The 27447-nt window shown below is 43.5% G+C and overlaps 2 protein-coding genes across 3 annotated transcripts in view; one reads left to right on the forward strand and one right to left on the reverse strand.

Moving 5' to 3' along the window:
- The window catches only part of LOC311125255 (mdm2-binding protein-like), a 36501-nt gene extending 32657 nt beyond the window's left edge, over window positions 1-3844 (reverse strand). The window contains exons 1-7 of the mRNA XM_084199306.1: window positions 3672-3844; window positions 3399-3482; window positions 3134-3207; window positions 2460-2602; window positions 1750-1808; window positions 1068-1212; window positions 806-920 (exon numbers count right to left, since the gene is read on the reverse strand). Coding sequence (XP_084055432.1) covers window positions 806-920; window positions 1068-1212; window positions 1750-1808; window positions 2460-2602; window positions 3134-3207; window positions 3399-3482; window positions 3672-3729 — 678 coding nt within the window. The 5' untranslated portion in view covers window positions 3730-3844. The remainder of the gene's footprint in view (window positions 1-805; window positions 921-1067; window positions 1213-1749; window positions 1809-2459; window positions 2603-3133; window positions 3208-3398; window positions 3483-3671) is intronic.
- A 233-nt stretch (window positions 3845-4077) lies between these two features.
- On the forward strand, window positions 4078-27369 carry LOC311125253 (large ribosomal subunit protein uL13m-like; the record flags this gene model as incomplete). Of its 2 annotated transcripts, XM_084199304.1 has the most annotated exons (7): window positions 4078-4189; window positions 4560-4683; window positions 7676-7769; window positions 8004-8064; window positions 14326-14412; window positions 15343-15464; window positions 27184-27369. In XM_084199304.1, exons 1-7 carry the CDS (start codon window positions 4163-4165, stop codon window positions 27206-27208), a joined length of 540 nt encoding a protein of 179 aa, XP_084055430.1. In that variant the 5' UTR covers window positions 4078-4162. The 2 variants fall into 2 exon arrangements, with proteins under 2 accessions (XP_084055430.1, XP_084055431.1); XM_084199305.1 differs by lacking the exon at window positions 27184-27369 and having other exon boundaries at window positions 4099-4189; window positions 15343-15468.
- Between the last annotated feature and the right edge of the window lie 78 nt (window positions 27370-27447).

The raw sequence follows: 27447 nt of genomic DNA on the forward strand, positions 1-27447 counted from the left end.
AGCAAAGTGCAGAGAGATCCTTGATGAAAACCTACTCCAGAGCACTCAGTAACTCAGACTGGGGCAAAGGTTCAACTTCCAACAGGACAACGACCCTATGTACACAGCCAAGACAACGCAGGAGTGGCTTCGGGACAAGTCTCTGAATGTCCTTGAGTGGCCCAGCCAGAGCCCGGACTTGAATCTGATCGAACATCTCTGGAGAAACCTGAAAATAGCTGTGCAGCGACGATCCCCATCCAACTTGACAGAGCTTGAGAGGATTTGCAGAAAATAAATGGGAGAAACTCCCCAAATACAGGTATGCCAAGCTTGTAGCGTCATACCCAAGAAGACTCAAGGCTGTAATCGCTGCCAAAGGTGCTGAGTAAAGGGTCTGAATACTTGTCTAAATGTGATATTTCTGTTTTTATATTTTTAATAAATTTGCAAAAAAATCTAAAAACCTGTTTTTGCCTTGTCATTATGGGGTATTGTGTGTAGATTGATGAGGGAAAAAATCTATTTAATCCATTTTAGAATAAGGCTGTAACATAACAAAATGTGGAAAAAGTCAACTGGTCTGAATACTTTCCGAATACTTTCCGAATGCACTGTACATCATATTGTAATATTTAATACACCTACTTTCCTTTCACTTGCGTCATCATATTGTAATATTTAAATACACCTACTTTCCTTTTACTAGCGTTTTTTTACTCTTTATTTTGCAGATTTACTAACATACGCCCCCTAGTGGTCAAGTATATGGATACAACAGTCAAAATATTAGTATAAACCATTCTGATAGGCTAAATAATCTTACCTTTTTCTCTCTGATGAGAACACCTCCTCTCCATAACTCCCTCTCATCAATACAGGTCATGATGCCACTGGTATCTACTATACTGGCTGACAGGTTGGAGGCTGGCTTCTGCCACCTGGAGGAACAAGTAAAGCAGGATAGGCATCAGTTTATCTATGTATTTAGCCATTCAACAACTCTATGCTGCCCTCTAGTGGTACAATGGAAATCACACAGGCACAACTGCTCTGCATCATTTTGTATAATTGTTCTTTGTCCTTACCCAGCTTGGTGTTCAGTCACTATGGTAATCTTGGCTGAGTGCCATGCCTGCATGTGTTTCAATGAGCCAATCACAGGGAGGAAGTCCTTCAGGTTAGGAGCCTCTTCAGCAACACCCAGAAATATCACATCTAGCAGAGCTTTTCCTGGAGGAGGAACAGTCAGCCATAAAACACCTAGTAAACTAACACAAATATCACATTTAGGAGAAACAGAGGGGAACAGCGTCAGCCATAAAACACCTAGTAAACTAACACAAATATCACATCTAGGAGAATCAGAGGGGAACAGTCAGCCATAAAACACCTAGTAAACTAACACAAATATCACATCTAGGAGAAACAGAGGCGAACAGTCAGCCATAAAACACATAGTAAACTAACACAAATATCACGTCTAGGAGAAATAGAGGGGAACAGTCAGCCATAAAACACCTAGTAAACTAACACAAATATCACATCTAGGAGGAACAGAGTCAGCCATAAAACACCTAGTAAACTAACACAAATATCACATCTAGGAGAAACAGAGGGGAACAGAGTCAGCCATAAAACACCTAGTAAACTAACACAAAACAAGCCCAGGCATGTAGGAAATATGGAGAACTCCTGGATAAGATACATTAATATAGAGAAATTTTTCACGGTCTGGCAGAATGAACCAAGGTGAATGGAGTGAGTTACCTGGAGGGGGAAGACTGTCTGATAAAAGGTGTAGTCCTTCTGCTGCCTCTTCATACAACCTGCAGTCATCACAAATCAGAACTTTATTAATCAACTATTCATTCATTCACCTCTGAACGGACAATACATTTCAATACAGCCAGGAAATGTGATATTCAGAAAGTTCTAAAACATCTCAAGAGGAAATAAGGTAAACTTTGTATGTTTGTTTAAAATACTGCTGAATGAGTATTATAGAGGAGCACAGAGCTGGGATATACAACAGAGGACAGATTTGGAAGGGAATTAAATCAGGGCTCTACGCTGACATTGTTTACAAGGAGCACATGTGCTCCTAAGTTGAAACATTTAGGAGCACAAAAATAAATGTAGGAGCACAATTAAGGTATTTGAGAAAAAGTGTTTTAATGATAAGAAATGACTAAAAGTTTTTGGGGTGTTCTATGCTAAATCAAGCACAATGTACCCTCAAATATTTGAGTCACCTAGGCGAGACAAAAATGTTCAGCTGCCCCTTTAAGGGCAGGAAGTTACCGTGGTAACGGTGACACTTGCATGTCTGACAGACTGATTCTCTGGTCTCTTCGTACCTATACATTTTACTCGCAGACGTGCTCATACTTCACTTTTGCAGTTCGCACACATCTATTTTTTGTTGCAAATGCATGTCTAATGGTCGCACTGTAGAGCCCAGTGAATATCACTCATACTCAGTCAGCTGTGGGTCAGGCTGGTCAGTCTTCTCCTCCTGGTCATCCAGAGTACTGAGACAGGCCTCCATAGTGTTGGGGCTTTCCTCCTGGTCATCATTCTTCTGACAACTACCCAGCTCCTCCCACTCTGCACTGCAGAACTACAAACAGAGACAGGAAGGATGACAGTCAGTCAATGTGGTGAAAGGTGATGACAGTCAGTCAATGTGGTGAAAGGTGATGACAGTCAGTCAATGTGATGAACGGTGATGACAGTCAGTCAATGTGGTGTAAGGTGATGACAGTCAGTCAATGTGGTGAAAGGTGATGACAGTCAGTCAATGTGGTGAATAGGTTTGAGGACCACCGCAAAAAAAAAAAAACAGAAGACTGTGATGAATGTGTCATGTATAACTGATGAAATGGTTTGATTGACCCACCCCCCCCCCCCCCCCCATAAAAAATAAGTGGTTGTTCCACTGGCTATCATAAGTTGAATGCACCAATTTGTAAGTCGCTCTGGATAAGAGCATCTGCTAAATGATGTAAATGTACATTTTGTGTTCAACAGTAGAAGCTGCATGCGGTGCAGGACATGGGCAGACATCTCCAGTGTAAACACAAAGAAGGTCAGAGTAGGGTCAGAAAGACACCCCTGACTAATACAAGACATTCCTTGACATGACACATACCTGAGATGTCCCATGACATGCCTGGACAGCAAAATACCACCTCTGTGAGGCAGGACCACCACTCAGAGAGCAGGCTTAGGAGGCAGATGAGAAAGATGATGGAATCACATTTAGCTAATGTTACTTTCCCCTTGAAAAAATGTAAAAGCAGGTAGACATATTGCAATAGTTTCTGCAAGCAAGACACCTGACACACACACACACACACACACACACACACACACACACACACACACACACACACACAAACAATGCATTGGCTTACCTGGAAACAGAGAAACCCTCCTTGTTGAATTACAACTGGAGATATTCCCCAGTTTATCATACATCTGTTTGGCAGCCTCCAATGCTGTAAAATAAACGATTACAATAATTCAAGAAGTTATGATTTGCATTTACAGAAACCTCACCATTGCTCATAGTATGTTTATCAGCATCTCTACTATAGAAGGCTCTGCTGCTCCATACTACAGTTGCTAGTTACTGTAGCTTGCAAAACACGAAATCCGAGTCCGCTACAAAGGTATCGTTAACGTACCCTTCGCGCATTTATCCTCTTCTTGGTTAAAAGAAACAACTAACACGTACCGATCCATTCCTCTGAATTACTACCATCAGTTTTCAGTATAAATGTAAATATAAAAGACTTTTTTTTTTCGTATTGTCAAATTTATTTCCTCGCGCTCTCTCTTGAAACGGAAGTTGTCGTCTAAAGTTCTGGGGACGTCAAGGCGCTACTTCAAAATACAACCGGCGGCAAAAATGCATTTTAATGACCATGAGCGATATTATCAAAACCAGATATTATTTGTCATATTCTTTGATGGTTTCTCCTTAAAATATACCAATATCATCTGTTACATATTAGTAACTGAAAATGTATTAGTTATGCATTCAGGATTTCAGGAACAGATCTACAATTTGCACCCAGGAACTGAGTTTTCATCCATGTTTCGACTCAATACAACGCTGCACCATCTGTTCTCGTTGGGGGTCAATCGGGAATGATGTGCTTGTAATTCATGTAATATGTCCAGTTTTACTAAATCTGCCCAGGTAACACTTTACTTTTATACATAACGTGTGATTATTTTGTATTTTGAACTAGCATTAAATGTGTAAATGTCATGGTAAATTATATGCAAAACTCATCGCTGACATATGGTACATGTCGCTAACGTTAGCTAGCTAGCTATCCGTAATCTGTCCAGCTAGCTAATCTCTTTATTAAATCGTAGTCCTAAATTGCAGTTTGATCTTTTCTTGCAATTATTTATATTATTAATTTAATCCTTGTGCCCCAGTCAACCTTCAGCTATATGTTTGTGGCTTGAGAGCTGACAACTGTGTGCTGATGTGGGATGTTGTGCTACTACTGTGTCTGAAACTCTGAATTGACGTGATCTCTCTCTTCCCCTTTATTCAGCAATGGGCTACCTTTGCCAGGTCGTGGTACCTGATAGACGCTCGGATGCAGCCTCCAGGGAAGATTGCCACTATGTGTGCAGTCAGGCTACAGGGGAAACACAAACCGATCTACCATGCACTGAGTGAGTAGACAGCTAGCAACATGCCCATTTAGAAATGGACTAATGATGTGTGTTTTCCTGAATGTGTGCGACTGTGCAATACAGTCCGCAATTGATTTGAGGCTTTAATTTGATGCTTCCTTCACAGCCAGCCGGAGGGGATGGCTGCCGTTTTACAGGCTCCTAACCAATTGTACTATTTTGTGTGGTTTTCTCGCATTGTTTGTAACTTATTTTCTACATAATGTTGCTGCTACTGTCTCTTATGACCGAAAAGAGCTTCTGGATATGAGAACAGCGATTACTCACCTCGAAATGGACTAAGATTTTTTCTTCAATGAGTCCGATGCTAAGGATGTACTGTTTTTCTGAGACCAGGCCCAAATCCCTGTCATTCGCGTGAAGAAAAGACTAAGGTACAGGGGGCGGAGATTGTGGGTGCCTTGTGAGAATTAGACGGCGAGTGGGTAACCCGCCTCTACCATCCGTTCTATTGGCCAACGTGCAATCACTGGAGAATAAACTGGATGAGCTCTGTTCGAAACTATCCTACCAACGGGACATTAAAAACTAATATCTTATGTTTCACCGAGTCATGGCTGAACGATGACGCGGATAATATACAATTGGCTGGGTTTTCCGTGCATCGGCAGGACAGAACAGCTATGTCCGGTAAGACCCTCGGGTGGTGGTGTGTGCGCCTATTTGTCAATAACAGCTGGTGCGTGATTTCTAATATTAAGGAAGTCTCTAGGTATTGCTCGCCTGAGCTAGAGTACCTCATGATAAGCTGTAGACTACACTATCTACCAAGAGAGTTTTCCTCTATATTTTTCATAGCCGTCTATTTACCACCACAAACCGATGCTGGCACTAAGACCACACTCAACGAGCTGTATAAGGCCATAAGCAAACAAGAAAAGGCTCATCCAGAAGTGGCACTCCTAGTGGCCGGGGACTTTAATGCAGGCCAATTTTAAATCTGTTTTACCTCATTTCTACCAGCATGTCACATGTGCAACCTTTACTCCACACATGGAGACACATACAATGCTCTCCCTCGCCCTCCATTTGGCAAATCTGACCATAATTCTGTCCTCCTGATTCCTGCTTACAAGTAAAAACTAAAGCAGGAAGTACCAGTGACTCGCTCAATACGGAAGTGGTCAGATGACGCGGATGCTACGCTACAGGACTGTTTTGCTAGCACAGACTGGAATATGTTCCGGGATTCATCCAATGGCATTGAGGAGTACACCACATCAGTCACTGGCTTCATCAATAAGTGCATCGAAGACGTCATCCCCACAGTGACCGTATGTACATATCCCAACCAGAAGCCATGGATTACAGGCAACATCCACACCGAGCTAAAGGGTAGAGCTGCCGGTTTCAAGGAGTGTGACACTAATACGGACGCTTATAAGAAATCCCGCTATGCATTCAGACGAACCATCAAACAGGCAAAGCGTCAATACAGGACTGCGATTGAATCCTACTACACCGGCTCTGACGCGCGTCGGATTTGGCAGGGCTTACAAACTATTAGAGACTACAAAGGGAAACCCAGCCATGAGCTGCCCAGTGACGCGAGCCTACCAGACGGGCTAAATGCCTTTTATGCCCCTTGTTTTTACACTGCTGCTACTCTCTGTTAATTATCTATGCATAGTCACTTTACCCCTACGTACATGTACAAATGACCTCGACTAACCTGTACCCCCGCACATTGACTCGGTACCGGTACCCCTGTACATAGCCTCGTTATTGTTATTTTATTGTGTAACTTTATTTTATGTTTTACTTTATTTTATTTAGTAAATAATTATTGAACTGCATTGTAGGTTAAGGGCTTGTAAGTAAGCATCTCACGGTAAGGTCTACACTTGTGTTCGGCGCATGTGACAAATAAAATTGGATTTGATTTTAATTTGAGCAAGGACATATTCTGAGAGGTTTTTTTTGCAGCCATAACAATGACCACATGGTGGCGCTAAAGGATCACTATGAAACCAATAGACCCCAACTATGCACATAACCAGAAGGCTCAGATAGAACCCACCACTTATTTTTCATCAACTGCCTTCAGCCTTCTTTCAAAACCTGTGGCTCTTCACACTATTTGAGTTTGATTTGACTGTGAGGTGAATGCCTCTTCACCTGATGTATAGGTACATGTGTGTGGACCCTGAGGGATAGAGAAACCTGTCCATTACTTTCCCCTCATCCCTGGAGCTGTGCTCTGTTAACTGCTGGAATGCTGGAGAGTGAAGGGGGCTTATTGTTTGACCTATTCTATGAACCTGTTTGACCTATTCTATGATGCTGTTTGACCTATTCTATTAAATGTGATCTGCTCGTTGTTGAACGACCATTCAAACTAAGAAGGGTTTACTTTTGGTGTGTTATACGCTACCAGTCAAAAGTTTTAAATGCTTCACAGTGTGCAAAGCTGTCATCAAGGCAAAGGGTAGCTATTTGAAGAATCTCAAATATAACATATCTTTTTTGATTTGTTGAACACTTTTTTTGGTTACTACATGATTCCATATGTGTTATTGCATATATTTGATGTCTTCACTATTATTCTACAATGTAGAAAATAGTAAAAAATAAAGAAACTTTTGACTGGTAGTGTACATTAATCCTCCCTTTTCCAATTGTAGTGACTCATCTATTTAGTTCCTAGCAGTGCACTGATCCTCCTCCCTACATTACAATAAACCTAGCTTTTATTTACACCTGCCTTTTCATTTAAGTTATACATGTTCCCTTTCCCAAAGTGTATATCTGCTTTAGTAGAGAGTGATGGAGAGGTGTTAGAAAGTCATCTATCATTCTCTCCATATCTAATTCAGAAACCACTTGGTGGCATTTGAATTATGAATCTTTTCCTGCATTCCTTGATAATCTTTTAAAAGGAGCTAAGAACATCCATTGTAACGTGTCAGCAAAATGTGTTTCTATAAAGTTTGTGATCTTTATAATGAGCATGTGTCTCTGTGTTCCTCAGGTGATGTTGGAGATCATGTAGTAGTCATGAACACCAGACACATAGCCTTCTCTGGGAACAAATGGGAACAGAAGGTCTATTCCTCCCACACACAGTAAGGTCTTGATCAGACTGTCTGTCTGTTACACGTGGAATAACCAGTGAACATAAAGGAGTGTTATTCTGTACCTGTGTTTACTCATCAGTCAAGAAGAACTTCATTGAAACATGGAGCATGTGAACTGATCTGTGTAATGAGTGATGTGGTTGACTAAGCATATGTGTGTAAAGTTGATTGTCATACCAAAGTGTGTCTTCCTCGAAATTCAGCTTTGTTTCTTTCCCAAAGGTTTCCAGGTGGATTTAAACAAGTCACAGCCACCCAGCTACATTTGAAAGACCCCAAAGCGGTAAGTATTTTGAGTCAGTTTATTAGGTACACCCATCTAGTACCGAGTCGGACTGCCCTTTGCCTCCAGAACGGCTGGAATTCTTCGGGAAAGTTCCACAGGGATGTTGGTCCATGCTGACGTGATGGCATCACGCAGTTGCTGCAGATTGGACGGCGGTACACCACAACCACCAGCTTGTACCTTTGACACCAGGCAGGATGGGTCCATGGACTCATGCAGCTTACGCCAAATCCTGACTCTGCCATCAGCATGACGCATCAGGAACTAGGATTTGTCAGACCAGGGAATGTTTTTCCACTCCTCAATTGTCCAGTGTTTGTGATCGTGTGACTACTGGAACCTCTGCTTCTTGTTCTAAGCTGATAGGAGTGGAACCCGGTGTGGTCGTCTGCTACAATAGTCAATGACAAGGATTGACGAGTTGTGCATTCCGAAATGCTGTTCTGCACACCACTGTTGTACTTTGCCGTTGTCTGTTTGTGGCCTGCCTGTTAGCTTGCACAATTCTTGCCATTCTCCTTCGACCTCTCTCATCAACGAGCTGTTTTCGCCCACAGGACTGCCACTGACTGGATGTTTTTTGTTTGTCGCACCATTTCTCAGTAAGCTCTAGACACTGTCGTGAGTGAAAAGCCCAGGAGGGCGGATGTTTCTGAGATACTGGATCCGACGTGCCTGGCACCGACAATCATACCACGCTCAAAGTCGCTTAGGTCACTCGTTTTGCCCATTCTGACGTTCAGTCGAACAGTAACTGAATGACTCGATGCCTGTCTGCCTGCTTTATATAGCAAGCCATGGCCTCGTGAACAGGGTGGTGTACCTAATAAACTGGCTGGTGAGTTAGCTATTGTTTATTTGTGTGCTACTGCAGTCTGTTTGGAAACACTGAATAAACACTGTCCTCTCAAGTGTACCTATACAGTAACTTCAGCCTTTAAAGTTTCATTCCTAGGCCTAGCTAAAGCTGCATTTCATAATTCATCAAAATGTCAGAATTGCATGGCATTCAGGTAGCAGTTGCATTTTGCATCGCATTTATGTATTGATTTTTTATTTGATGAAATATGAGCTGTCCCACAGTTGTGTGACGTGTTTTGTCTATAAACGTTACAAATGGCCCGCTGGGAAAGAATGAATTATGGTGTATTATTACTCTGTCCTTGTAAGTCTCCCATCCCTCCCATTCCTCTGGTTCCAGAGAGGTAGTGTTCTGCTCCAGAATCATCAGGGAGGATTTTAGAAGTGTTGTTTTCAGACAGACACACTTGTGTATTATCACAGACACAGCATCTGTGCTGGTACAGGTCTGTCAGACTATTACACCTTTAGGAGAATGTCTACTGGAATCTGGGGAAAGGCCTAGCTGGGTGTGCAGGAAGATAAAGGAGCAGCAGCAGAGCTTATTGCAACCCAGAGATTAACTTTTCAAGGAATAAACTAAACCCATTTCAGCTTGAATTTGGCTATATGTTTTCTCTCCTCTGCCTTAGAGCACATGGCATTGCTCTTATTTAGATGGATGGTCTTAATATTGTTTTAGTGTATACTTTTGTTTGTGTTGCCTCAAATACATGAATGTTTCAACAGTGCCGTCCCAAGTGGTTAACTGACGAAATGTACCTATAGCTAGGCCCACATGTACATTAATTAAATGTACCTTAAGCTAAGCTTAGTGATGAGCTTTGTGGGCACTATGGTATTGAATGCTGAGCTGTAGTCAATGAACAGCATTCTCACATAGGTGTTCCTTTTGTCCAGGTGGGAAAGGGCAGTGTGGAGTGTGGATTGCATCATCTGTGGATCTGTTGGGGGGGTATGTAAATTGGAGTGGGTCTAGGGTTTCCAGGATGATGGTGGTGTTGTGAGCCATGACCAGCCTTTCAAAGCACTTTATGGCTACCGACGTGAGTGCTACAGGGCGGTAGTCATTTAGGCAGGTTACCTTCGCTTTCTTGGGCACAGGGACTATGGTGGTCTGCTTGAAACATGTAGGTATTACAGACTCAGTCAGGGAGAGGTTGAAAATGTCAGTGAAGACACTTGCCAGTTGGTCCGCGCATGCTCTGAGTACACATCCTGGTAATCCGTATGGCCCCGCGGCCTTGTGAATGTTGACCTGTTTAAAGGTCTTGCTCACATCGGCTATGGAGAGTGTAATCACACAGTCGTCCGGAACAGCTGGTGCTCTCATGCATGCTTCAGTGTTGCTTGCCTCGAAGCGAGCATAAAAGGCATTTAGCCCGTCTGGTATGCTCGCATCACTGGGCAGCTCGTGGCTGGGTTTCCCTTTGTAGGCCGTTATAGTTTGTAAATCCTGCCACATCCGACGCGCATCAGAACGGGTGTAGTAGTATTCAATCTTAGTCCTGTATTGACGCTTTGCCTGTTTGATGGTTCATCTGAGGGCATAGCGGGATTTCTTATAAGCGTCCGGATTAGTGTCCTGCTTAGCTTAACAGGACAATGACCCAAAACACACCTCCAGGCTGTGTAAAGGCTATTTGACCAACAAGGAGAGTGATGGAGTCCTGCATCAGATGACCTGGCCTCCACAATCACCCGACCTCAACCCAATTGAGATGGTTTGGGATGGGTTGGACCGCAGAGTGAAGGAAAAGCAGCCAACAAGTGCTCAGCATATGTGAGAACTCCTTCAAGACTGTTGGAAAAGCATTCCTCTTGAAGCTGGTTGAGAGAATGCCAAGAGTGTGCAAAGCTGTCATCAAGGCAATGGGTGGCTATTTGAAGAATTTGTTTAACACTTTTTTGGTTTCTACATGATTCCATACAGTGGGGGGAAAAAGTATTTAGTCAGCCACCAATTGTGCAAGTTCTCCCACTTAAAAAGATGAGAGGCCTGTAATTTTCATCATAGGTACACGTCAACTATGACAGACAAAATGAGAAAAGAAAATCCAGAAAATCACATTGTAGGATTTTTAATGAATTTATTTGCAAATTATGGTGGAAAATAAGTATTTGGTCAATAACAAAAGTTTCTCAATATTTTGTTATATACCCTTTGTTGGCAATGACACAGGTCAAACGTTTTCTGTAAGTCTTCACAAGGTTTTCACACACTGTTGCTGGTATTTTGGCCCATTCCTCCATGCAGATCTCCTCTAGAGCAGTGATGTTTTGGGGCTGTCGCTGGGCAACACGGACTTTCAACTCCCTCCAAAGATTTTCTATGGGGTTGAGATCTGGAGACTGGCTAGGCCACTCCAGGACCTTGAAATCCTTCTTACGAAGCCACTCCTTCGTTGCCCAGGCAGTGTGTTTGGGATCATTGTCATGCTGAAAGACCCAGCCACGTTTCATCTTCAATGCCCTTGCTGATGGAAGGAAGTTTTCACTCAAAATCTCACGATACATGGCCCCATTCATTCTTTCCTTTACACGGATCAGTCGTCCTGGTCCCTTTGCAGAAAAACAGCCCCAAAGCATGATGTTTCCACCCCCATGCTTCACAGTAGGTATGGTGTTCTTTGGATGCAACTCAGCATTCTTTGTCCTCCAAACACGACGAGTTGAGTTTTTACCAAAAAGTTATATTTAGGTTTCATCTGACCATATGACATTCTCCCAATCCTCTTCTGGATCATCCAAATGCACTCTAGCAAACTTCAGACGGGCCTGGACATGTACTGGCTTAAGCAGGGGGACACGTCTGGCACTGCAGGATTTGAGTCCCTGGCGGCGTAGTGTGTTACTGATGGTAGGCTTTGTTACTTTGGTCTCAGCTCTCTGCAGGTCATTCACTAGGTCCCCCCGTGTGGTTCTGGGATTTTTGCTCACCGTTCTTGTGATCATTTTGACCCCACGGGGTGAGATCTTGCGTGGAGCCCCAGATCGAGGGAGATTATCAGTGGTCTTGTATGTATGTATGTATGTATGTAATTTGCAAATAAATTCATTAAAAATCCTACAATGTGATTTTCTGGAGAAAAAAAATCTCAATTTGTCTGTCATAGTTGACGTGTATCTATGATGAAAATTACAGGCCTCTCTCATCTTTTTAAGTGGGAGAACTTGCACAATTGGTGGCTGACTAAATACTTTTTTTCCCCCACTGTATGTGTTATTTCATAGTTTGATGTCTTCACTATTATTCTACAATGTAGAAAATTGTCCAAATAAAGAAAAACCCTTGAATGAGTAGGTGTGTCCAAACTTTTGACTGGTACTGTACATTAATCCTCCCTTTTCCAATTGTAGTGACTCATCTATTTAGTTCCTAGCAGTGCACTGATCCTCCTCCCTACATTACAATAAACCTAGCTTTTATTTACATCTGCCTTTTCATTTAAGTGATACATGTTCCCTTTCCGTAAGTCTATCTCCCAAAGTTTAAACATGAGGGATAGTGTGTGAGGGGCATCCCCCTCAGTGATGGCATAGCAGGAAGGGAGAACAGAACAGCCACATGTTCTCCTACCCCAGCCCAGAGAACAGAACAGCCGCATGTTATCCTATCCTAGCCCTGCCCAGAGAACAGAACAGCCACATGTTATCCTACCCCAGCCCAGAGAACAGAACAACCACATGTTCTCCTACCCCAGCCCAGAGAACAGAACAGCCACATGTTATCCTATCCTAGCCCTGCCCAGAGACCAGAACAGCCACATGTTATCCTACCCCAGTTCCATACTGTATAGCTGAATGGCCCAGGCCAGAGCTCCAAGGCCTGGCCGACTGCCTGCCTGCCTCTCCCCAGTTCTGGCCTGCAGCCTCTCAACCCTCATCGCCCCCCTAGCCCTCTCCAAACCTCCCCAGGCCTCCGCTCTCCCCCAGCCCACCTCTCCCTCTCCCCAACTGTCCTCATCCCTCCCCTCAGCGCTCCTCCCCAGCCCTGGCCAGTTGCATCTCCCTTCCCCTCCTCTCCCCCCCCCCATTCCTCTCCAGCCCTCCTCAGGCTTCTCTAGCACATTAAACCTCCATTAATGAGATGGATGCGTGTCTCTAGCTGAGTTATTCCAGTGGTGGGAGAATCTATCAGAGGTAATTGTGGGTAATGATCACGTTGGGGTGACATCCACCTTCTGTAGCCGTGGTAACGAATGGTGTCCCTATACAACACACATCCATCATCCACACACCACGGTCGTCATTTAACAGGAATAGGACTGATTAATTTTCACAGGGAATAGATATGTATGAAGGGATTCAGCTAGAAATGGTAGGTGAGAGAAAAAGTCAAATATTAAGAGATTTTCACTTCTCTGTGACATTTTAGGTTTTTCTTCCCCTCACGTGGTATTCTTATTGCAGAGGTTGGATTTGAGTGGTGGACGGTTATGTAGGAATAACATGTCATTTTTCTGGTCGGTTTGCCAACGGGAGTAGGGAGGGGAGGAACATGGAAAGACTGGAGAAGGAAACTGGGGAATAGAGGAGGGGTTGTGGCACATTCAGGGTATCAGTTGAAGGATAACACAATTTCTTTCTAAATTCTTTGCTACCAGTTGGCGATCGTGACACATAGCTCCAAGGAACACTGAATATGTTTCACACCACAGGGTGAGGGAGGGATACGAGGAATAAAACCAGACTGTTTAGATGAGGTTAGGAGAATATTAAAGAGGTCTATAAGGTTGTATACAGGGGAGACTGCTCAGTACTCTTTACTATCTACATTAACAAGCAGAGGGTAAGGTGGAGATATTACCATATTGTTTAAACCTAGCACATTAAGAAAGCTAAACTTAGATATATGTTTTTGGTTGTTGGTTCAATTAGACCATGCCCATTTCAAGTATATATTTCTAAAAACAAATTAGGGAAGTTAGCTGGCTAACTCATTGATCTTGCTTTGTAGTATACCCCCCTGGACCTAACAGGACCTCCACTGGAGACATTTTTAGTCATTTAGCAGATGCTCTTATCCAGAGCGACTTACAGGAGCAATTAGGGTTAAGTGCCTTGCTCAAGGACATATCAACAGATGTTTTACCTAGTCGGCTCAGGGATTAGAACCAGCGACCTTTCGGTTACTGGCACAACGCTCTTAACCACTAAGCTACCTGCCGACATATTAAAGATGGCTCAATGATGGACCTCGACCTTGCTCCTCTCTAGAGCTGTAAACATGACAACCCTGATCCAACTGTCTTACATCAAACGCCTGTCTGTGTTAAGGGTGTCCCAAATAGCACCCTATTCCCTATATAGTGCACTAGGGTGCCATTTGGGACACAACCTAAGTAGCCTATCCAAGCGATGTATCTCCTTCTTCTTCTTCTTCTTCATCATCAGATAGTAAAGCTGGCAGTATATGGGATGCTGCCTAGGAACCTCTCCAGAAGGACCATGATGCAACGGCTACACCTCTTCCCTGAAGATGTAAGACTTGTCTTTAAGACTATGACATCTAATATTGTGTGAAAATGAAACAGGACGTTTTAGTAAAATAATGATGCCACACACCACCTCTTCCCTGAAGATAAAATATCTGCTCTTTATTCCCCTGTTGTGGAGGGAATATGGCTGACATGTTGATTGATTGATTGAATTTGCTTAATAATTTTAAATGACTACATATACAGCCAAGAACAAGCAGAACAGACATAGAAACATCAATGATAACACAAGTCTGACATGTTTCCATTGTGGTAAAGCATTTAGAAAAGACTAGTCGCAGTCTAGCTTCTATGCCCATAATACGGTATATAAATGTAAAAGTCTTATTTTCCATTGACCTACACCTCTCCAACCCAGGTGTGTGTTCCCTCTCTGAGAAGTGAAGACACCTACAAACCCAAGACTGTGTTCCTGTCCCTGGCTATAGCCTAGGTGTCATACAGATCCAGATCTAAGACTGTGTCCCTGTCCCTGGCTATAGCCTAGGTGTCATACAGATCCAGATCTAAGACTGTGTCCCTGTCCCTGGCTATAGCCTAGGTGTCATACAGATCCAGATCTAAGACTGTGTCCCTGTCCCTGGCTATAGCCTAGGTGTCATACAGATCCAGATCTAAGACTGTGTCCCTGTCCCTGGCTATAGCCTAGGTGTCATACAGATCCAGATCTAAGACTGTGTTCCTGTCCCTGGCTATAGCCTAGGTGTCATACGGATCCAGATCTAAGACTGTGTCCCTGTCCCTGGCTATAGCCTAGGTGTCATACAGATCCAGATCTAAGACTGTGTCCCTGTCCCTGGCTATAGCCTAGGTGTCATACAGATCCAGATCTAAGACTGTTCCTGTCCCTGGCTATAGCCGTGATGCCATACAGATCCATGAAATGGCTTTGTTGTATGTAATTGTATGGTAGGATCTTCCTGAGGACATCCTTATGAACCTGACAGAGGAGCTGCCTCAGCCCAGAGAGATCCCTCGCAGACTGAATGAGTACAGCCAGGAGGAACGAGAAGCCTTCCCCACTCTATGGACCCCGTGAGTACCCTCTCCTCCCAGTCTTCCTCCATGGACGCATACATACACACACACACACACACACACACACACACACACACATCTTCTCTCTCACATCTTCACACACACCATCCTTAATCACACCCACACATCCTCACACACACAGCTCTCTCCAGCCCGCCCTGCGCTGCGCTGAATCTCTAGCTGATTTAGAACAGCCAGGTTTATAGAGGAACAGACCCATTTAGAACAGCCAGGTTTATAGAGGAACAGACACATGTAGAACAGCCTGGTTTATAGAGGAACAGACACATTTAGAACAGCCAGGTTTATAGAGGAACAGACACATTTAGAACAGCCAGGTTTATAGAGGAACAGACCCATTTAGAACAGCCAGGTTTATAGAGGAACAGACACATTTAGAACAGCCTGGTTTATAGAGGAACAGACACATTTAGAACAGCCAGGTTTATAGAGGAACAGACACATACCATGGTTATATTAGACTGCTGTGTTCCTTCGGCCATGGCACTGATCCATTGTTCTTCAGTCCACAGCCTGCTGTTCATATCAGCTGTGACGTAGTTAAATGCCTTATGATACTGCTCTCTACAAGAGTGGCCAAATCTTTAGGCATTTTATGACCTAGATGCTACGCTAGCTTTAGCTTACCACAAACATTCAAATAACTAGTAGAAACCCAAAAATAATTATTTAGTAAAGAACGGGCTAAAACATTTTTGCGTGTGAAACCTACTTCTGTTATTGCCTGTAAGTAAGGATGGAAACAGTATAGCACCGTATTCCTGTGGTCTTTATTGATGTGAGAAACGGGTACTTGTTACCGGGCTGACAAATGATTCCATTTTGATAAAGAGTATGACGTGTTGAAACGTGATCGGTCATGTTCCTATAGAGTTAAGTAAGTGGATGGCTCAATGAGGGGAAATGGGTTAGTCTGGGCCAGGGACTCACCTCTCATTAACACACACACACACATACATTAGGCCCTACCGATGCTTAAACTGCTGATTGCAACCGAAACCAAATGCTGTGGAGTGGGTGGGTGGGTGAAGATTCAAGATGGAACCCCGATGGAGAAAAACTAGAGAGGAGTTATTGATGTTTCTCTCAAGATTGACTGTGAACCTCACTTTTTCAAACACTGATACCCACATGTGTTAATGCACTTAAGATCTTTCATTTAAAGTCATATTGAATAATAGAGAAGTGCTCTCTAAGCGAATTCATAATAACTTTTTTTGACGGCAGTAATTCATCCCAATGAGCAGTGGAACTGAGGAAGGTTTTGGAGCAGTATGTTTATATGTGTTCTCACTCTAATAACCACAGCAGTGATTGGTCTGGACGACCCTACGGAGCGTTTCATTAAAACATATCATACAGGAAGTAGACACTGACGTGATAATGAGACAGCCACTACATTACTTCCTGTCTGTAATTAAAGAACAGGAAATGGGAGTTTTCAATCTGACAGAAAACTGTGAAAGTCCAGAATTACGTGACATAATTATTGTAGTGTAATGTTTGGCTGACTGGGTGGGGAGAAGGATGCTGCTGCTACTGAGGCTTAGGGCAATTCTGTGTCTGAGTTTAATTCTGATCACGCATACTCAAATTGACTGCAGCTATAACTCGCTTGGAATAACACAGGAGTGAGAAATAAAGCTTGGCAGTAAAAGTGACCTGGTGTACTGTTTCTAGGGTGTTAACTAAGAAATTTGAGGAAGCTAAATTAGTTATAACATTGGATGGTCAATTATCAAGGTCAAGTCATATTGACAAAGTTGTTGTGAAGATGGGGAGGGGTATGTCTGTTTATAAAAATATGTTCTGCATTTTTGACACAAATCAACTGTACTAGTTGTTAAGGCTCTGGTCGTGTCCCATCATGATTACTGTCCGGTAATATGGTCAAGTGCAGCAAAGAAAGACCTAGCAAAGCTGCAGCTGGCTCAAAACAGAGCAGCACGCCTTGCCCTTAACTGCACATACATAACTAACATCATGCCAGTCTTTCCTGGTTGAGGGTTGACCAGAGATGAACTGCTTCTCTTCTAGTTTTCATGAGAAATATTACTGTGATGAATAATCCAGATTGTCTGCATAATCAAATAACATTTAGCTCAGACACCCATACATATTCCAGAAGACATGCCACCAGGGTTCTCTTCATGATCGCATGGAACTCCCTTCCATCTCCAATTACTCAAGCAAACAGCAAAATTACCTTTAGAAAACATCTCATGGAACGGTGGGGACTGTGGAGTGTTTATAGGGTGTTAACTGGTGTAGTGTGTAGTGGTTATAGGGCGTTAACTGGTGTAGTGGTTATAGGGCGTTAACTGGTGTAGTGGTTATAGGGCGTTAACTGGAGGAGACTGAGAACTGAGTCGTTAGCGGTGGTGTCTGTGTGTGAGAATAGAGGAGCGTTCGGCCGCCAGCAGTGAGGAGAGAAATCACTCTTCTAGTTGGTTTCCACAGCAGGAGAGGACAATAAAACTATAAAAATAACGACAACTGTACTTAGTCCTAGTTCTATAGCTAGGATAGCATCATGCTGTTGATGTCCTATAGCTAGGATAGCATCATGCTGTTGATGTTCTATAGCTAGGATAGCATCATGCTGTTGATGTCCTATAGCTAGGATAGCATCATGCTGTTGATGTTCTATAGCTACGATAGCATCATGCTGTTGATGTTCTATAGCTAGGATAGCATCATGCTGTTGATGTTCTATAGCTAGATTAGCATCATGCTGTTGATGTTCTATAGCTAGGATAGCATCATGCTGTTGATGTTCTATAGCTAGGATAGCATCATGCTGTTGATGTCCTATAGCTAGGATAGCATCATGCTGTTGATGTCTTATAGCTAGGATAGTATCATGCTGTTGATGTTCTATAGCTAGGATAGCATCATGCTGTTGATGTTCTTGTTCTATAGCTAGGATAGCATCATGCTGTTGATGTTCTGGTTCTATAGCTAGGATAGCATCATGCTGTTGATGTTCTAGTTCTATAGCTAGGATAGCAGTTGATGTCTTATAGCTAGGATAGCATCATGCTGTTGACATTCTAGTTCTATAGCTAGGATAGCATCATGCTGTTGATGTTCTAGTTCTATAGCTAGGATAGCCTCATGCTGTTTATGTCTTATAGCTAGGATAGCATCATGCTGTTGACATTCTAGTTCTATAGCTAGGATAGCATCATGCTGTTGATGTTCTAGTTCTATAGCTAGGATAGCATCATGCTGTTGATGTCTTATAGCTAGGATAGCATCATGCTGTTTGACATGTCTCTATAGCTAGGATAGCATCATGCTGTTGACATTCTAGTTCTATAGCTAGGATAGCATCATGCTGTTGATGTTCTAGTTCTATAGCTAGGATAGCATCATGCTGGTAATTCTAGTTCTATAGCTAGGATAGCATCATGCTGTTGATGTTCTATAGCTAGGATAGCATCATGCTGTTGATGTCCTATAGCTAGGATAGCATCATGCTGTTGATGTCCTATAGCTAGGATAGCATCATGCTGTTGATGTCCTATAGCTAGGATAGCATCATGCTGTTGATGTTCTATAGCTAGGATAGCATCATGCTGTTGATGTTCTATAGCTAGGATAGCATCATGCTGTTGATGTCCTATAGCTAGGATAGCATCATGCTGTTGATGTCCTATAGCTAGGATAGCATCATGCTGTTGATGTTCTATAGCTAGGATAGCATCATGCTGTTGATGTCCTATAGCTAGGATAGCATCATGCTGTTGATGTTCTATAGCTAGGATAGCATCATGCTGTTGATGTTCTATAGCTAGGATAGCATCATGCTGTTGATGTTCTATAGCTAGGATAGCATCATGCTGTTGATTTTCTATAGCTAGGATAGCATCATGCTGTTGATGTTCTATAGCTAGGATAGCATCATGCTGTAGATGTTCTATAGCTAGGATAGCATCATGCTGTTGATGTCCTATAGCTAGGATAGCATCATGCTGTTGATGTTCTATAGCTAGGATAGCATCATGCTGTTGATGTCCTATAGCCAGGATAGCATCATGCTGTTGATGTTCTATAGCTAGGATAGCATCATGCTGTTGATGTTCTATAGCTAGGATAGCATCATGCTGTTGATGTTCTTTAGCTAGGATAGCATCATGCTGTTGATGTTCTAGTTCTTTAGCTAGGATAGCATCATGCTGTTGATGTTCTAGTTCTATAGCTAGGATAGCATCATGCTGTTAATGTCTTATAGCTAGGATAGCATCATACTGTTGACGTTCTAGTTCTATAGCTAGAATAGCATCATGCTGTTGATGTCTTATAGCTAGGATAGCGTCATGCTGTTGATGTTCTATAGCTAGGATAGCATCATGCTGTTGATGTGCTAGTTCTATAGCTAGGATAGCATCATGCTGTTGATGTCTTATAGCTAGGATAGCATCATGCGGTTGATGTTCTATAGCTAGGATAGCATCATGCTGTTGATGTCCTAGTTCTATAGCTAGGATAGCATCATGCTGTTGATGTCTTATAGCTAGGATAGCGTCATGCTGTTGATGTCCTAGTTCCAATTTGTCTCATTCAGTCATCCCTCTGCATCTACAGAGATGGGTCTACTCTAAGCTAAGGCAAGCTCTATGGTTTAGCATTGTGTGGAATCCACTGAATAGTGGCTGGTTTCTGCTCAGACATTCTCACTGGCTGTCTCTGTGGTTCAGTGTAAACAATTTCTGAATAAATAGTCTGGTTAGATTTGCAAGCCCCGGTAAGCTTAATGGAAATGGGATTGGCATTATTATAAATATGTATTTACCTCATGTAGCAGGTTGAGACACCCGAGCCCACTATATTCTCCTCCAGGGGTGATGTATTGATGTGTCTCAGTGAGTAGCCCTGCCCCTGATTCAGTGGCACCTTTCCACTTTTGTTAATGTGGTGGGGCACGATGCCCAGCCAAGGCTACGGTGCCAGGCTCAGTCACTGTGAGGGATGGTCTGCCAGCCAGCCTGCCCTGAAACATAGGCTGCTATACTGTGGCCTTCATTCCTAACCCACTGTGAATGATGGCTAGCTAAACCTGCCCTGAACCACAGGCTGCTATACTGTGGCCTCACTGTGAAGGATGGCTTCCTAACCCACTGTGAATGATGGCTAGCTAGACCTGCCCTGAACCACAGGCTGCTATACTGTGGCCTCACTGTGAAGGATGGCTTCCTAACCCACTGTGAAGGATGGCTAGCTAGACCTGCCCTCAACCACAGGCTGCTATACTGTGGTTTCACTGTGAAGGATGGCTTCCTAACCCACTGTGAAGGATGGCTAGCTAGACCTGCCCTGAACCACAGGCTGCTATACTGTGGCCTCACTGTGAAGGATGGCTTCCTAACCCACTGTGAAGGATGGCTAGCTAGACCTGCCCTGATCCACAGGCTGCTATACTGTGGTTTCACTGTGAAGGATGGCTTCCTAACCCACTGTGAAGGATGGCTAGCTAGACCTGCCCTGAACCACAGGCTGCTATATTGTGGTTTCACTGTGAAGGATGGCTAGCTAGACCTGCCCTCAACCACAGGCTGCCTTTGTTTCTCCACATTGAGATCTAGCCAGAGAGAGGGATGGCCTATCTTCTCCATGATGAGATATAGCCAGGTCTGTCCATAGGCTGCACTGGCCTGTCTTCTCCATGATGAGATATAGCCAGGTCTGTCCATAGGCTGCACTGGCCTGTCTTCTCCATGATGAGATATAGCCAGGTCTGACCATAGGCTACACTGGCCTGTCTTCTCCATGATGAGATATAGCCAGGTCTGATCCATAGGCTACACTGGCCTGTCTTCTCCATGATGAGATATAGCCAGGTCTGATCCATAGGCTACACTGGCCTGTCTTCTCCATGATGAGATATAGCCAGGTCTGTCCATAGGCTACACTGGCCTGTCTTCTCCATGATGAGATATAGCCAGGTCTGATCCATAGGCTACACTGGCCTGTCTTCTCCATGATGAGATATAGCCAGGTCTGATCCATAGGCTACACTGGCCTGTCTTCTCCATGATGAGATATAGCCAGGTCTGATCCATAGGCTACACTGGCCTGTCTTCTCCATGATGAGATATAGCCAGGTCTGATCCATAGGCTACACTGGCCTGTCTTCTCCATGATGAGATATAGCCAGGTCTGATCCATAGGCTACACTGGCCTGTCTTCTCCATGATGAGATATAGCCAGGTCTGATCCATAGGCTACACTGGCCTGTCTTCTCCATGATGAGATATAGCCAGGTCTGTCCATAGGCTACACTGGCCTGTCTTCTCCATGATGAGATATAGCCAGGTCTGACCCATAGGCTACACTGGCTTGTCTTCTCCATGATGAGATATAGCCAGGTCTGATCCATAGGCTACACTGGCCTGTCTTCTCCATGATGAGATATAGCCAGGTCTGATCCATAGGCTACACTGGCCTGTCTTCTCCATGATGAGATATAGCCAGGTCTGATCCATAGGCTACACTGGCCTGTCTTCTCCATGATGAGATATAGCCAGGTCTGTCCATAGGCTACACTGGCCTGTCTTCTCCATGATGAGATATAGCCAGGTCTGACCCATAGGCTACACTGGCTTGTCTTCTCCATGATGAGATATAGCCAGGTCTGATCCATAGGCTACACTTCGGCCTTCCTACCCCACTGTAAGCCTGAATGGTTTTACCTCTGCACTTTGAGTGGGTTTGAGTTGGATGGTTGGGGGGGATTGAAGTGTATATGTCCTTCATAAAACACTGTAGATTAAACAGCTTACTGTTGGCACGGTGACATTTCATCCTTCCTCTATTCACCCCTTCATCCTTCCTCTATTCACCCCTTCATCCCTCCTCTATTCACCCCTTCATCCCTCCTCTATTCACCCCTTCATCCCTCTATTCACCCCTTCATCCTTCTATTCACCCCTTCATCCCTCCTCTATTCACCCCTTCATCCCTCTACTCACCCCTTCATCCTTCTACTCACCCCTTCATCCCTCCTCTATTCACCCCTTCATCCCTCCTCTATTCACCCCTTCATCCCTCCTCTATTCACCCCTTCATCCCTCCTCTATTCACCCCTTCATCCCTCCTCTATTCACCCCTTCATCCCTCCTCTTCACCCCTTCATCCCTCCTCTTCACCCCTTCATCCCTCCTCTATTCACCTCTTCAACCCTCTAGTCATCCCTTCATCCCTCCTCTAGTCACCCCTTCACCCCTCCTCTACGCACCCCTTCATCCCTCCTCTATTCATCCCTCCTCTAGTCATCCCTTCATCCCTCCTCTATTCATCCCTTCATCCCTCCTCTAGTCACCTCTCTACCTGCCATTGTCCTTACTGGGTAGGAGTGGGTAAGAGGGGACATGGAGCCCCGCAGACATACAGTACATTAGTGTCTATAGAAAGGATAGGTGACACTGGAACTACAGTGAGGGAAAAAAGTATTTGATCCCCTGCTGATTTTGTACGTTTTCCCACTGACAAAGACATGATCAGTCTATCATTTTAATGGTAGGTTTATTTGAACAGTGAGAGACAGAATAACAACAATAAAATCCAGAAAAACACATGTCAAAAATGTTATAAATTGATTTGCATTTTAATGAGGGAAATAAGTATTTGACCCCTCTGCAAAACATGACTTAGTACTTGGTGGCAAAACCCTTGTTGGCAATCAGACGTTTCTTGTAGTTGGCCACCAGGTTTGCACACATCTCAGGAGGGATTTTGTCCCACTCCTCTTTGCAGATCTTCTCCAAGTCATTAAGGTTTCGAGGCTGACGTTTGGCAACTCGAACCTTCAGCTCCCTCCACAGATTTTCTATGGGATTAAGGTCTGGAGACTGGCTAGGCCACTCCAGGACCTTCATGTGCTTCTTCTTGAGCCACTCCTTTGTTGCCTTGGCCGTGTGTTTTGGGTCATTGTCATGCTGGAATACCCATCCACGACCCATTTTCCATGCCCTGGCTGAGGGAAGGAGGTTCTCACCCAAGATTTGACGGTACATGGCCCTGTCCCTTTGATGCGGTGAAGTTGTCCTGTCCCCTTAGCAGAAAAACACCCCCAAAGCATAGTGTTTCCATCTCCATGTTTGACGGTGGGGATGGTGTTCTTGGGTTCATACGCAGCATTCCTCCTCCTCCAAACACGGCGAGTTGAGTTGATGCCAAAGAGCTCGATTTTGGTCTCATCTGACCACAACACTTTCACCCAGTTCTCCTCTGAATCATTCAGATGTTCATTGGAAAACTTCAGACGGGCCTGTATATGTGCTTTCTTGAGCAGGGGGACCTTGCGGGCGCTGCAGGATTTCAGTCCTTCACGGCGTAGTGTGTTACCAATTGTTTTCTTGGTGACTATGGTCCCAGCTGCCTTGAGATAATTGACAAGATCCTCCCGTGTAGTTCTGGGCTGATTCCTCACCGTTCTCATGATCATTGCAACTCCACGAGGTGAGATCTTGCATGGAGCCCCAGGCCGAGGGAGATTGACAGTTCTTTTGTGTTTCTTCCATTTGCAAATAATCGCACCAACTGTTGTCACCTTCTCACCAAACTGCTTGGCGATGGTCTTGTAGCCCATTCCAGCCTTGTGTAGGTCTACAATCTTGTCCCTGACATCCTTGGAGAGCTCTTTGGTCTTGGCCATGGTGGAGAGTTTGGAATCTGATTGATTGATTGCTTCTGTGGACAGGTGCCTTTTATACAGGTAACAAGCTGAGATTAGGAGCACTTCCTTTAAGAGTGTGCTCCTAATCTCAGCTCGTTACCTGTATAAAAGACACCTGGGAGCCAGAAATCTTTCTGATTGAGAGGGGATCAAATACTTATTTCCCTCATTAAAATGCAAATCAATTTATAACATTTTTGTCAAGTGTTTTTCTGGATTTTGTTGTTGTTATTCTGTCTCTCACTGTTCAAATAAACCTACCATTAAAATTATAGACTGATCATTTCTTTGTCAGTGGGCAAATGTACAAAATCAGCAGGGGATCAAATACTTTTTTCCCTCACTGTATATGTCAGAGTGGACTCAGGGTGATGTCAGGATGGGGAGGGGGCTTGGTAACTGGGTCAGCATCAGTGATATCACTCCTCCCCTCACCTTTCTGCCAGCCCTGGTTCTAACTGTTATCCTGACTGCATAGGAGGGAACGAGGAGCCCCTCAGACATACAGTCACTAGCTATAAAAAGTATACACCTTTTACCCTTACGTATTTTCCCAATTTATTGCCTTTCTGTCTGGAATGTATTAAATTAGATGTTTTTCCACCCTGATCTACATAATCTACTCCTCCATTTCAAAGTGAAAAGGAAAGGTGTGAAAAGCCAGTCTAGACATATGTAGCGTACTTATAAGGTACCCTACATTTCAGTCAACAGTAACCCTGCAGCTAGCCGAGATCACTCAAATTAATGAGATTCATGGATTTTTTTGTTAGCGAGAAATATTTTCCAAAATAAGATTAAATTGACATTTCTCACGACCCTCCCGTTTTCCATCCAGTGAGGAAATGTATCCCTATTTAATTCCGCTCACTTTGCGTGCGTATGTCATCAATTCCAAGTTAATTGTCCCAACCCTAACTTTCTCATGATATTACTCAAGGGGCACATCCCAAATGGCACCCTTTTCCCTATGTAGTGCACTACTTTTGACCTGGGCCCTTATAAAGGGAACACGGTGCCATTTGGAATGTAGCCCAGAAGTGGCATTGAAGGTAAGAGAAGGAAATTGTCTCCTAAAGCTGAATTGTATTATTTTATTTAGGTGCTTTTTACTGCAGCTGAGAAGTGCAGTTTTTAATACTAAGACCAACTTAAAGGAGGAGACTTTCTGAAACGTGTTAACAATCCTTTTAAATATGGTTTTCTTCTTGCCAAAGACTTCAGCATAGACTCCTTCTCTCCTTCCTTTCAAATGAAAACATTGAGATGAATAGTGTGATGTCTAGTGGGTGAAACATCACCTCAGGTGGTTTCAATTATCATTTCAAATAGGTGTAGGCTACAAGTCTAATTCTTTACACTAACACAGTGTTCAAGGAACACTCGACATTCACTACAGAAAGAAAACGGCAAAGGGACAAAACACCAAAATGTGATTGATGATAGAACACATTTTAATTATCAAGAAACAAGACAATGATGTATCTGTCAACATGTCTGTAAAGATGGCAATCTGAGTAAAAAGAGGGAAACTGTTTGAGGCAACAACTCCACTTTGCAAACTACATTTCCCATAGTACTCTGCTCGTCAGTGTATCTCAAAGCTCCCATCATTTTGAATTGAGTCCAGTCAGTATTGTTTGTAAAAGTATTCTTCCCTGAGAGGGAAAAAAATAAACTTATTTAATGCTTTCTGTCAACCTTTTCTTCCCCTAGCAGTCATCATTATATAGTCCTGTCAGGACACTGTCCACCCTAGCAGTCATCATTATATAGTCCTGTCAGGACACTTTTCACCCTAGCAGTCATCAGTGTATAGACCTGTCAGGACACTGTCCACCCTAGCAGTCATCAGTGTATAGTCCTGTCAGGACACTGTCCACCCTAGCAGTCATCAGTGTATAGTCCTGTCAGGACACTGTCCACCCTAGCAGTCATCAGTATATAGTCCTGTCAGGACACTGTCCACCCTAGCAGTCATCAGTATATAGTCCTGTCAGGACACTGTCCACCCTAGCAGTCATCAGTATATAGTCCTGTCAAGACACTGTCCACCCTAGCAGTCATCAGTATATAGTCCTGTCAAGACACTGTCCACCCTAGCAGTCATCAGTATATAGTCCTGTCAAGACACTGTCCACCCTAGCAGTCATCAGTATATAGTCCTGTCAGGACACTGTCCACCCTAGCAGTCATCAGTATATAGTCCTGTCAGGACACTGTCCACCCTAGCAGTCATCAGTATATAGTCCTGTCAAGACACTGTCCACCCTAGCAGTCATCAGTATATAGTCCTGTCAAGACACTGTCCACCCTAGCAGTCATCAGTATATAGTCCTGTCAGGACACTGTCCACCCTAGCAGTCATCAGTATATAGTCCTGTCAGGACACTGTCCACCCTAGCAGTCATCAGTATATAGTCCTGTCAAGACACTGTTCACCCTAGCAGTCATCAGTATATAGTCCTGTCAGGACACTGTCCACCCTAGCAGTCATCAGTATATAGTCCTGTCAGGACACTGTCCACCCTAGCAGTCATCAACATATAGTCCTGTCAGGACACTGTATTGTGATAAATGATGTGTTTCTCTGTTTACTGATCTAATCTTTAAGAACCAATCAGTGAGTCCATTCAGGCCTGGAATTCCAGCGATCTAAATGACATTGGGTGATGTTCAAGGGCAAACCAATCCTGGCCCTTTATTAAAGACCTAGTTGATATTCACTGACTGACATCACATCAACACTCACCAGGCACTCGACATAGTCCCAATCTAATACCATCAACACATACTAATGTAATACAATATAAAGTTGTTTGTTGTGAATAGTAGAGCTACTTAACTTAGTAATAACTGTCTTCTGTTTTGCAGTATTGAAAGACCATATTGCATAGATGATACTTACCATGGTGATATTTAATTAAACCTTATATTATACAGGTTATTCCCATTGAGATGATATGTATTTTCCTGTTCTACATGACTGATTTCTAATGTGTGTTCTTTCTACAGACCTGAAGACTATAGGATGAAGTGATCCATCAGATGGCTGGTGTTAGGCTTCTTCTTCTGGCCTGTTACTAGTACTAGCCTTTACATCTGGCTTTTGGATTAGAACATCCAGGTGACATTTACTGTACAAACCACAAACCTTTATGTTGTCCCAATAATGTACTAAATAAACTATTCTCCTGTCAACCGTTTGTTTTTCCTGAGAATAAATCATGATTGATATTTTATTCTCTCTGTAGTGAACGTTTGATGAGTTCAAAAATG

Source organism: Coregonus lavaretus (genome assembly GCF_964263955.1).
Source record: "Coregonus lavaretus genome assembly, contig: HAP1_SCAFFOLD_886, whole genome shotgun sequence".
In the NCBI taxonomy this organism is placed as follows: Eukaryota; Metazoa; Chordata; class Actinopteri; order Salmoniformes; family Salmonidae; genus Coregonus; species Coregonus lavaretus.